The sequence below is a fragment of the Gymnogyps californianus genome, chromosome 14 (assembly GCF_018139145.2).
Source record: "Gymnogyps californianus isolate 813 chromosome 14, ASM1813914v2, whole genome shotgun sequence".
NCBI lineage: Eukaryota > Metazoa > Chordata > Aves > Accipitriformes > Cathartidae > Gymnogyps > Gymnogyps californianus.
The window spans coordinates 19,600,069-19,612,607 of record NC_059484.1 but is presented as its reverse complement, the minus strand read 5'-3'; the positions used below and the strand labels follow the sequence as shown (position 1 = coordinate 19,612,607).

Here is a 12,539-nt window from a genome sequence, read left to right as displayed (position 1 = left end):
TCCAGCTTACACCGGTGGCTCTGAGATTGGAAAACAGCCCTTCATCAACGAGCAGAAACTGCTACCTGCACGATTCTGGCAGCAGCTTTTCAAAGCACTCTAGGATTAGGTATCATGGGAGTAAAAATAATTTTGTGCCATTTTCTACATCAGCTAAAATCCTTCTATTGCATAAATTAACCAGATCTGCAAAAAACTTGCAGACACTGAAAAAGAGGAAACTAAGATCATGGTTTTATGATCATCACACGTGATCCTCCTGGCAGGGCAGCGTACGGTGGGCATTAACTGGGAGCCAGCGTCCCCTGGAAATACCGGCAAATAGAAGCGCTAACTCGTGCCAGCCCGCAGAACTGACTTTTCACATCTCTTTCTGAAAAGACAGGTGATAATTTGTGCTGCGGTCGGTGTGTTAGGCAAGTCAGATGAGACGATCACATCAGTTCTCCTGGCCTGAGAAGCTGCGAACTAAAAACCGATCCAATATGTGAAGATTGGATCTGGATTCAGTTGCAGCTCTGTACTTTCTCGGGGAGGACTGTTTCAGGCTGAAAGCATACTTCTTGAGTCAGACAGGCATCCGAATATAAGCCTCCCACTTCTTCGTAACATCTGTGCCAGAAATAATATATTCTGCGCTGTTAAAAAGCTTGCAAATTGGAAGTGAAAGTCCATGAAACATTTGGAGGATTACAGCACAGCCTTTCTTCACTTGTAACGCAAGTTGGTCAGTATGCCACCACTATTCAGGCAAACCACTTTGCCCGCAAACAAGAATGTAATTATTAAAAAGTCGCCTGATGAGGGGAAAAAAAATTAGAAACATTTGAAACAACCTCATTTCACAGGATGTTGCCATACTGAAAGGGGCAGGCCTCCAAAGGATGTTCAGGTTTATCCTCTCTGCTAAAAAAGCTCATTAGTATGAAGATTTTTTCAAAAGGGCTAAGAAGTCCTTTTCAAAAGCATTCTGAACAGCAAGCACTGTGTCAGCTTCCCTAGTTTTAGCCAACATTATTAGTTCCTGGAACTTGCATTTAAAATTATACAGATACATCCTCTAAAGCTGAAAATTTCTAGTAGTTATTTATAATTCCCAATGAGCACACTGATTATATTTTCCCTTTTTTTTTTTTTTTAAATTCATATACATGTGCAGCGTAAAACACAGATTTGGCAGTGTGATGTTCGTTAAACCCACATCACATGTATAAAATTCCTGTGGTTTCAGTCGATGCAGACAGTCTCTAAGTGGTTGACAGAGCAGTGAGAGCACTGCGGTTAGTATTACAGATTTTTAGGAGTAGCACAAAAAGACTTAGGTGTCTCTTGAGGAATTTTTAGTACACCAAAAAGGGAGCTGATGTTCTCGATCTACCCCTTGGAGAGCTCAGAAAAGTGAGCGCGCTGGTCCGGGCTCAGGAAGGCTGGGCTCAGCTCCCGGCATCGCAGGCGCTTTGCTGAGGACGCCTTCTCCTGCTTGCACTCTGAAAGCAGGGTAGTGTGCTGGTTTCCAAATGCTCTCTGGTGATAAAACGCCAGTTTTACCAAGTTAGCGACTAGTCCTCTGCGGGGTTGCTGACTACCAGAGCTGCTGCTTCCGCTGCCAGTTGGCTCATCGCAGGCAGCCTGCCCTGCCCGATCCCGCACATCCACCTCTATTCTGATCTGATTCAAGTGGCCTGTTTTCTTTCCAAGTACAAAACTTCTGGATCTGTAGTTTCCATACAAGTAAAGCACCTTTTATGAAGTGGGCTTCTATTTCTGGGATACAGGATCAGGCACTTTATTGCTAACGTAGTCTATATTGTTGTATTTAAACAAAACTAAAGTATTAACATCTAAAAATCGGCTGCCGCTCAGTATGTTTTACAATGTTTCTTAATATGCGTTTCTTTATTGACAATAGGTCCTCATGCTGTGAGCTGCTATGGTAGGTCTGGGCTTCAGAGGAGAAGTTCAGATCCAGAATCTGACCGTAACTTGGACTTCTCCATCCCCGTATGCAGGGGATGAAGCGAAATCCCTTCTAAAAGCTTTGGTTCCTTGTTCTTCCAGAAACAGTGGCAAATTTGGCGGATGCTGAATTGCCAGTTCTGAGAAGTGCCCAGAACTATCTGTATATTTCTATTCAGTGCAAAATTTACAGTTACATTTATATATATTTCTAAAGCCCCATTTTTGCCTTACTGAGAGCAGAATTTCAGGAAAGGCAGTGCTGCGCTTGGGAGGGATGCTCTGCCTCGGGAATTAAAAGCAACAAGGTTACATGTGTTCCTTTTTCTTCCCGTCAGTCCGTAGTATACTGCCATGGAGGGCGAATTGGCTTCTTTCAAGGAGATATTCGCCTCTTATCTGACGATATGAAAGCATTGCGTCCAACCATCTTCCCTGTTGTGCCGCGGCTGTTAAACAGAATGTATGATAAGGTGAGTTTAATTTTGCTCTTTTTGTAATAATAAAGTTTATGTCCCTTTAGTACTTATGTGAAAGAATTCCCTTAGCCATGGAGATTTCCTGAGCAGATTATACTGTTTCTGCCTTACTGCAAACACATTCTTACCCTGTGTAACTGATACAGCTGCTCCAGTCTGTAAGTCTCTATTATGCTGATTTACACAGACTGCAGACATGGCTATTGCATGTTAATATGAAATCCCTGTGTATTAGCCTCTTACCCTGCTCTCGCTGAGGTTACTAGTGACATTTCCAGAGATGAGGGATTTTTTCATCACAGAAACACGAGTCAAACCTGGATGCACTACGACTTTTTGTGCCCTTCAACTTGAATCTCTCTTTCTGGTGGCAATGACAGCTGAAAATCAGGAACTGCAAAAAGACTATGAGGGTTTAGGCAGTGTAAATGTGAGGTTGGCTTTTGGATCTAGAAATCTTTAAAATTAAGAGATGGTCTTGAAAGGTATTTGACAGGCATGTCTGGTCATCATCTTAAATCTGTTTGGCCAGCCAGGAATATTTATTCCTCCCAAGACTTATCCTCTAAAGAAGAGCTTAAGCACAAGCTACTGATTTAATTTTTCCCCAAGGTCAGGACTGCTGGATCAGGGGTTCTGGTGCCTCATTAGAGGGATGGGCACTGGGGGTTTCTCGTTTGTGGAGATGTAGTTCAGGCTGGTGTCTGATTAAGCTTAGGTAAACGCAGCCCCCATCACCTCATCAGCCAGCGCTGATACCCGCTCTAGTATTCAAGTTGCTTACTCCTAGTTGCTCAGATTGCGTGATTTCACTGAATCCTATCATGGAAATCACATAGAAATAGCAGTTGTGTAAATCTAGTCAAAGCCTACACCGCCATCCTCTCTCTTTTTTTCCCCCAAAGGAACAATATGTACAATAGCAAATGGAGCGAAACAAAGCGCTCCTTTTTTTTTCCCCCGCTAACAATGCCCTAGTGTAGTCTTATTTCACTGTACTGCTAATGTAACCGTACCCTACCTGGCACCGGCAGAGCTGTATCGCTGTAATCGTACGCACAGCTGCTGATGGTTTCTCTCTCTCGGGTGCCGCGCTGCCCGCCACCTCGCACTCCCGCAGATCTTCAGCCAGGCAGACACGTCCCTCAAGCGCTGGATTCTGGAATTTGCTGCAAAACGGAAAAAGGCTGAAGTTCGAAACGGGATCATTAGAAATGACAGTTTGTGGGATAAACTTTTCTTTAATAAAATACAGGTAAGCAATTTAAGAAGTGAGTCTAAAGTCAAAGAACTGTTATTTCTTCTAGCAATGACTGGTTTTCCTTAAAGTCAGTGTGGTCTGCTTGCCTGATGATGAACTGCAGGCAATTGCTACTCGCTAGAGAATAGCAGACTGAAAAATTGAATAGAAAAAGGAAATGGAGCACAGTTTGTTGTTCCACTACCTTTTGCATTAACTTTTGCCACATTTATTTTTATTTATGTATTTATTTTTAAACACCGTGCCTAAGATGCCAAAATTTCAATTCTGTTAGGGACAGTTTTCCAGAGGGCGAGGGAGAAACACAAGGCAGACTAAGATGGCTTTTGCCACATCCCTCCTTCAGCAGCACTGAGAAATCACCTATTTGCAGAATAGTGCCTGTTTTTTGCAGCTCTCGGATACAAACTGTGCCCCTGCACAGGCACCAAGGAGGGATGTGATGCAGTGCGGGGGCATTTGCCTCCTGCCAGGTGACGTTGCCCAGAAGCAGGATCGTAGCCTCGGACACCAGGGCTGCTGTCATCATCTTCGTTATTTGGGTGCTCTGCTGTGTGGGGACCGGGCACCCACCGCGGGCTCTGCCCGTGCTCCATGGGTAAATGGCTTCTCCCCACTCATGCCCAGCGGACAGGTAAAGGAGAGGATTGCATCAAACCTGCTCCTGTCTCCTCCCGGGGGGGTGAAATTCAGGAAGGTGGTCATGAAAAGAGGAGTAACTGATCAAAGAGATGTTGCTCCAAAGTTTTCTGCAAATTCTCTACTGGTACAATTGGATTTTGGGTCGGGTTTCAGTTGGGCATATTCAAAACTGCTTTTTTTCCTAGGAAAACAAGAATAAGGGTGTAGAGGATTAACAGGAGGGGAAAGAAATCAGAATGCCCTGCTGTGTGCCACACATCTCCTCAGTAAAAAAAGATTAAATTGGCTTTAAACCAGTTTTTTTTGGGCTCTGTACTACTCCAGGAGGCTCTGATTACTTCATTTTTTTAATTGGATAACTTATCTGGAGACATGCCACTTTATTTTTAACTAAAGAAACTAACTGTACTTTTTGTCTGCGGATTAGTTGTCCTCAGTGTGCAAAGATAGGAGAGCTCACACGGTGCTGACGGGAGCGCAGACATGAGGCAAGCCAGGCTGCATATTGATTCAGGATCTGGCGAGACTGGCAGTCTCAATCAGGAGTTGTTTTGTTTCGCACTGGGTTTTCTTTTTACTTTTAGAATAAGAAAAAGGAAATGAAGGGGGGGAGCGGAGAGAGAGAGAAGTAAAATGCGACACAGGAATTGATGTAATACCCTCCAGAAATATTTGAAGGTCATCTGCCTTAAAAAAGGGACAGCGTTATTTTAGATGGCTTGGGAGCCAATTCATTAAAAACGACGAGGTGCAAATAAGGAAAGAAACCTGGAGGGGGGAAGAGTCTGGTTTTTACCCAACAGTTCCCCAGAACCAGATGTGCTTCCTGCAGGCCAAGCCTGCCTCCCTGCAGGTCTGCAGCCTTCCCCGGGCGCAGGCAGCCGCAGCAGTCGAGACTGAGCAGCTCATCCTGCCAGAGACGTGGGACTCTCGCCTCCGTACGTCGAATGGTTTTTTTCTTCGGGTGCTATATCTACCTGCAAGGGGGACAGTTATTGCTTTGAAAATTTAGCTGGCTTTTTATCCCTAAGGAAAGATTCAGACCCAGTTCACATTTCCATAGCGTGGCCTCATCTATCCTAGAGAGAGCATTTCGTGCAAGCTCTGTATAAGCAATACTCACGGACGCTGCTGGTTTTGCCATCTGTAGTAATTCGTCATGCTTTCTTTTGTTTTCTCCTGCTGTCAAACAGGCAAGTCTCGGTGGGTGCGTTCGCATGATAGTAACGGGCGCTGCCCCTGCATCTCCGACTGTCCTGGGCTTCCTCCGTGCGGCCCTCGGATGTCAGGTGGGCTCGTCCGGCTCTTTGGAGGTGTTCATTTACTGTTAGTTAGGAAACGCGCTGCGTTTAAGAAAGGAGATGGGTTAGAACCTCAGAACGGCATTTAGGACAGCTTCACCAGGATGGATCCAACAGCATCTGCAGGGCTTGGGGCAGACACAGCGCCCTGGTGTCCCCGGAGCTCTGCTCCTGCAGCCGTGGGGCTGGAGTGGGAACGACTGGTGGCCCTGGGAAGGGAGCAGCAGGCAAGAGCTGCTTTCGCTGCGGGCAGCTGCCAAAAAAACCCATAGACTCATCCCACCCGCCTCTTGGCACTTAATTGAGTATGTGCAATTAAATGTGCTTGTGCATGTGCTAGGAACTTTGTTACAGGAGGTTCATTCTATACCTAAATGGAGAAAGATAATCTTCAGATGGAAGCTGAACCCACTTAAGACCTCCACCGCATTATTTCTCTTTGACTAGGAAGTCAAGGGCAACTAAAAGGCCTCATTCAAGAGCCTAAAATTAGGCAGAAAAAACATGAAAAGGTGTATTTTCAAAATGTCCCACAAAAATACTTTTTTCCTCCACTAATAAATTCCTCTCGTAGAGTCACATACTTCTTGACTCAAAAGCTAATTGCTGAACTTGTCTTCTTACTATTTTCAGCTCTATACAGCCATGGTAATTCATAGTCATGTAAATGAAACTTTGTAGACAGTGAGAGCCAGGGAAAATGTCCCTGTGTTAAATGTCCGCCTGTACATTGCAGCTGGCAGGATTAGTTCACAGGACTGGGCAACAGAAGGCAATTCTTAAATTTTTATTCTGTAATAGTGGAATCATGTATGCTGTTTTGAAGATACCTGTTTCTTTGTCAGGTTTATGAAGGTTATGGCCAAACAGAATGCACAGCTGGATGCACCTTTACGACCCCAGGTGACTGGACGTCAGGTAAAGATTTTCTTCTGCCATTTCCAGAAAGAAAAGAAAGGCACATTTCTTTTGAAAATTCTGGACTGTAACATCACAGGGTGTTACGCAACATTCACCACCGTGTGCATAATTTTCAGCAAATGTAATGTTCTTGAAAGTAGCACTAGTCCAGACTAAATACACAGGGATCAGATGTTGGGCGCATTTGCCTGGGGAGATGTGGAATTGCCCCTTGAGCTGTTACTTGTGATACTCTCATCTCTGCACTCCCAGCCCTGTGAGTCCTCTCTAGAGCACTGGAGCTGAATTTAAAAGATTGTTTGTTATAATGAAATGCTGGAGCAAAGAAAAGATTAATATATTCATGTGCTTAGTGAGCAAACCCAGGCTTTGAATACAGATCCACCACTACTCAATAGTTTATATGTTTCAGGCTTTCAAAACTTTTGAATCTTGACAAAATCAGATAAAAATTAGCACTAAGCAAGATTCAGATAATACATACAAGTACTGCGGCTTCATTTCTTCTTAATATAATTAATCAGTATTTATAAAAATGTTTTGAAATGGGTATCATTCACTCATTCAAATGAATACTAGTAGGAAACCTGGGCATCGGATATTAATGGGTCTGGCCAGTTAAACATTTCCTTCTTTCCAACCCAGATTTTCTGTGGCTGGAGAAGAGCACATGCTTTCTTCTCCCAGCACAAGCGGCCATCTATTTGCTTTTCTTCAAACCAAAACCAGCCCCTTGCAGACCCTGGGCTGTGCCGGGGCTCGCTGCCCGCCGGCTCCCTGCCCGTGCCCTGGCCAGCACTGGGCAAAGCGCCGTTGACACGCCAGCACCGCATCCTCATCCTCAGTGCGCTTCGATCTGGCTCCTTTGCAAAAGGAAGTTATTTCTGCACACAGACACAGCTCCTGCAAGAACATCCAGTGTATCTACAACTATGCAAGCAACTAATAATAAAATGCTAATTATTGTTTATAGGAGAGATGACAAGTGACTTGATAACTTTGATTTCCAGGTCATGTAGGAGCCCCTTTGCCATGTAACTTAATCAGATTGAAGGATGTGGAAGAGCTGAATTATTTTGCTTCCAAAGGAGAAGGAGAGGTAGCAAATCACATTTTTGTATCAAATTCTCACTAGTTAACACTGTATTAAGTAGTTATGTAGTTATAGAAGCATTTTACCTTTGTAAGGTGCGTGGTTGCAGATGCGTTACATATTACAACCAGGAAAGGAAAATGTCAATTCAGCAATAGAGCAGCAAAGCCTTAATTAAAAAGGGGCTGTGGCAGTACTTCCAGCGAATGCCATGCCTGATTAACAGCTAAGACTGAATTAATTAGTTCAGCTAGGAAGAGCTGAATTGCTGTGATTTCTGCATTGCTGTTACTTCTATAATGCACATAAATTAAACTTATTGAAATAACTTTGGTTTTTTTAACCGCAAGCTGAATGCAAATCAACTTCAAGCAAATCAGTTTTGCAATCCCTACTTCATATTTCCATTGCTTTGAAAAAAATCATAGGTAATTTTATAACACAATGTATTTTAGTTTCATGGAGCACAGTCATTAAGTCAGCCTTTAAAATATTTCAATTTTAGTGAATTGCTATTTAGCTTGTTAGTGTTTACAGCAGAATAATAAAATAATTTATCAGCAACTCTGACTGTTTTGCAGATATGTGTGAAAGGACCAAATGTTTTCAAAGGTTATCTGAAAGATGAAGAGAAGACAACTGAAGCGCTGGACCAGGAGGGCTGGCTTCACACTGGAGACATCGGGAAATGGTTGCCTGTGCGTCCTGATCAGATGCTTAGTTCTTATGTCAATTGTATTATCCCATGTAAATTTTCAAGTACCGAACTTAAATTTCCAAGCAGATCTATCTTTACAAAGGATTAAGTTTATATTTTGCAGAATAAGCTCAATATGTCAGTGAAGCATTTTCTGGCAATTTAAAGAGCTCTGTTAAAAGCAGGCTGCTTACCGAGTCTCTATGGTTAAATAACTTCTCTGGGAACTCTCATTTCTCTCTCCTAACAGAATGGGACTCTTAAAATTATTGATCGGAAAAAGCATATATTTAAACTTGCTCAGGGAGAATATATTGCACCGGAGAAGATAGAGAATATCTATATCCGCAGTGACCCTGTTGCCCAGATCTATGTCCATGGAGACAGCCTGCAGGTAAAAACGAAGTTTTCTGAAAATCTTACTTTGTTCTTTGTAAACAGAAGACAGAGAGCTGGGCATAAGCGAAGGGAAAATGTGAGTGGATCATGCCACGTTTTTGCCCTGATGTCTCCCTCCCGTTCTGGAGCTGGCTGCCAGCCACGCAGGAGCTGAGCTGCTGGTGTGACCCTAAGCAGCTTGGAGGATGTTGTGGCCAAAGATCAAGCCTTTAAATTTGTTTCAGTGTCACCCTTTGGTTCTCTAAAGCTCTCCTTTGCCACGTTGCCTGCGGTAAGCCAGACGAAGGCAAAGCCACCGCTGCTCCACGACCACTGCGTACCCATTTTGACCAATCTTGCCCCGTTTATTCGCATATTTATACAAACATGTACAGCTGCTGAAACAATTGCAATTCATCCCTCTACATTCACTGGCCACAAACATGAGGCTTCCCTTGGCATCGCAGTTTGCCTGAGACTCACAGGCCCATGAACTGCATGTGTATAAATGATACGGGCTATGTTCTGCTCTGGCTTATGCCTGTGAAAAAAGTAAGTAATTTAATGAATGTCCAAGCAGAACACAAACCCAACTGAAGGTGTTAAAATCGTTGGCAAATGCAGGAGCAGTCACAGAGAACCATTTTATGTGAGGAAAAGGCAGAGACACCAAAATATACTTCACGACATGTTAGCAAATTATTGACGTAATTAAACAAGAAGTGATAAACACATAGGGAATTCAACCGGCTTATGTATTCACTTCAATGTAGGGCCTTAAATGTTGTGCAGCTTTTGCCTGCAACTCTCTTTCTCCTTCACCTACAGGCCTTTCTGGTGGGAATTGTGGTGCCCGATTCCGAAGTTATGCCAGGCTGGGCAAAGAAAAGAGGGTTTGAAGGAACGTATGCAGAACTCTGTAAAAATAAGGTTTGTCTTTCTATCTAGCTGCAGTACAGACAATTTTTCACTGTAGCATAACTTAGTTAGAGCAGGTGTCTATTATTAATGATCTCAGTGACAAGAATTATTTCTTCACTGAAAATTAAGCAGGGTTGACCTGGATACAGTGATGTGTGCTGATGGATGGTACAGACCTCTGCGAACGCCTGTATGGGGAGGACCAAGGGTCTGTCTTGCAGAGAACAACAGTATGGCAGTAGGCGAGGTTGTGTTTGTTTAGATGTCTTAAATAAGGATCCCAGCCTTATTTACACATGCTCTCTAATACTGAGTAACTGAGTTGGCTCACATCGATGAACACTGATACCACTGAATCATCCCACTGGTGTCTGTGGGAAATGATTCTGCATCTAAGTCTGGCAAATGGCTGAGGGATTGCAAATTTAAGCATCTGTGTCATATATGTTCGAAAATATAACCTTGCTTTTCATACTGAGGAAACAGTTAACATCACTGCACCTAAGTTTAATGTTTGTACATTTCTTTAATAGAATGTTTGCTAATTATGTATTAACTATCAATAAGGCACTTGAACTTTACTCAGAAACATATTTTCTTGATGAACAATGACATCAATTGCATGTAAGGTTGACTCTGATATTTCATGAGGAATTTACGTGTTTTAACCCAGGAACTGCAGCAAGCGATAATGGAAGACATGGTACAGTTAGGTAAGGAGAGTGGACTTCATTCCTTTGAGCAGGTAAAATGAAACAATTAATACCTTATTCAGTGTGGTCAGATAGGCAAGTTGTCCATTTGTATTGAATGGGGATTTGCCAGCGTTTGTTACGTTGCTACGTATCCTTGTTGCAGCTGCACACAACGTTTTCGGAAAGAGAGCTTTATTGCTGGCAAGTTGTGTTTGTTCCTTTGAAAAATATACACGCTGTGACTCTGCCTTCCACTCATGCTTGAAATTTGAATTAAATGTAGTGAAAGTTTTGGGTGCAGAGGTAAAAAGCTAATCCAGGGACATGGATAATCTCCAGTCTGACAACCAGAGGTCAAGATAAATATCTGTAGGACTCTGATTCTTCTGCCACGGAAAGCACTGTTAAGGAACTGGGTCACTAATCACCATTCTTGTAACTGACCTAGGAAATGCTGCTGGTTTATTTATTTTCAGCCTGTGCACTAATTCTTTTCTAGTGCTTGTGTAAATATTTCTGCTACAGAGCTACAAACACTTCAGAAGGAGAGATCTGAAATCAACCATGGATTACATAGCATTAAAAACACAGTAAAAAAAAAAATCCACCACATTTTAAAATATCAAATGCTTATTTCTGTTAAAATAATTAACACCTTAATCATTACATATAATTAGCAAGGGCCCTTTTGCTTTTGTTTAGACTGTTTCTGGCTGGTAATTCTAATGAGTAATTCACCATATCCAAGTGCAGCAGAAGCACCATTAAACATAAACTTGTTACTCTTCATTTCTCAGTCACATAAGCAAATGAAATGATAGTAAAAAGAAATGAATTTAAAAATGAAATTCAATATAAAGCACGGTTTGTAATGCACATAATTGTCTGTGGTAATAAGTCTGGTTTGCTCCTACCATAGTCTTCACAGTATGAACTATCCTCAAGTAACCTATTCTACCAGCAGTTTGCAATTAATAAACTATAAAGTAGTGAGGAAAGCCTTGCCATCTTTCTAAAAATTAAGAATAAATGTTTCACGTTTCAAAACGAAAGGGCTTCAAAATTCGATCTCTGTTGCAATATGTAATCTTAAAACAAAACTTTGAGCCCAATATTACGGCTAATGTTCTTATGGGATGCGATCCCCTGTATATGGAAGAGCCATTCTTTATCATCCCCGTCCTCGTCTGCAGCGGCAGAGCCCTGAGCTTGGACCTCTGGCTTGGAAATGACAACTCTGGCTTCTATAACCAACAGCGTCCAGGGTGCAGGCTCTGAAAGCCAGTGCAGCAAGCGGGGGAAGCATTAATAGCATGAACACTGCTTTTGGGAAGGACGTCACTGGGGGAGGAACTGGACCACAATGCTTGCAGGGGAAAAATGAATCACATATCTAACGGGAATTTAAAAATTGATTCTCAGTCTATTTTCCTGCAACTCCCAGTCGAACAAAATGAAAACCAGTCTGGCTTGGGGAATCACGAAAGCAGCAGATGGCTGGGGAATTTTGTCTTAAATCGGTGGACTATGACCAGTCACGCAGCAGTTTTCTGCTTTCTCCCACACCAGCACTCCCATAAACACACTGGAAGGAAAAGCTCGCTCCCATCTGCACTGCCAGGCTCCCTGCTGTGCTCAGAGACACGGCCGTTAACAAGGGCAGCCTTGTAAAATCCTGTTTGCCTAGGCTGAATGATTTTATATCATTTTAATTAGCTAGTAAACCACCATCAATTCTTCTTTAAAGGCGATCATCATATACACTCTTTGTGCCTGCAAAGCTTCGTGATAATTTTGCAAGACCAAATTAGTGCTGCTTACTTTCTTTTGCAGTTTGGTTAAGATGATGTTTCTTAGCATGACTCCCTGCCCTCCCTTCCTTCCCCTCTCTTCCACGGTCTTTCAACCACGTGAAACTCCGCAGTTACAATATCACACATGGTGATACTGTCCCTCATGCTCTGCCTTGCCATGCTTTCGCCTTGGTTTCATACGGAAAAGAGGTTTACGTGCTCATTCTCTTGGGAGAGCTCCCTTCAGCGCCGGCTGGCTGTCGGGTCAGCGCGGACACGGGAAAACAAGCAGGAGCGCAGGGAGTGGTGAGGGGTGGTGGAGGGATTTAGTGTCACCTTGGAAAACTTGGGCAGGTGAGGAAAATCCTGGGGACCCAGCGGAAGGGTCCCCTGGGCTCCAGG

The 12,539-nt window shown here is 43.1% G+C and overlaps 1 protein-coding gene across 5 annotated transcripts in view; it reads left to right on the top strand.

The window, feature by feature from the left end:
• Positions 1 to 12,539, top strand: part of ACSL6 (acyl-CoA synthetase long chain family member 6) — a 49,010-nt gene that overhangs the window by 31,317 nt on the left and 5,154 nt on the right. For all 5 annotated transcript variants that reach the window (XM_050905026.1, XM_050905024.1, XM_050905025.1 and 2 more), the window contains 9 exons: positions 2,295 to 2,429; positions 3,556 to 3,690; positions 5,532 to 5,627; positions 6,485 to 6,557; positions 7,571 to 7,659; positions 8,235 to 8,351; positions 8,601 to 8,744; positions 9,557 to 9,658; positions 10,323 to 10,394. In XM_050905026.1, coding sequence (XP_050760983.1) covers positions 2,295 to 2,429; positions 3,556 to 3,690; positions 5,532 to 5,627; positions 6,485 to 6,557; positions 7,571 to 7,659; positions 8,235 to 8,351; positions 8,601 to 8,744; positions 9,557 to 9,658; positions 10,323 to 10,394 — 963 coding nt within the window. The remainder of the gene's footprint in view (positions 1 to 2,294; positions 2,430 to 3,555; positions 3,691 to 5,531; positions 5,628 to 6,484; positions 6,558 to 7,570; positions 7,660 to 8,234; positions 8,352 to 8,600; positions 8,745 to 9,556; positions 9,659 to 10,322; positions 10,395 to 12,539) is intronic.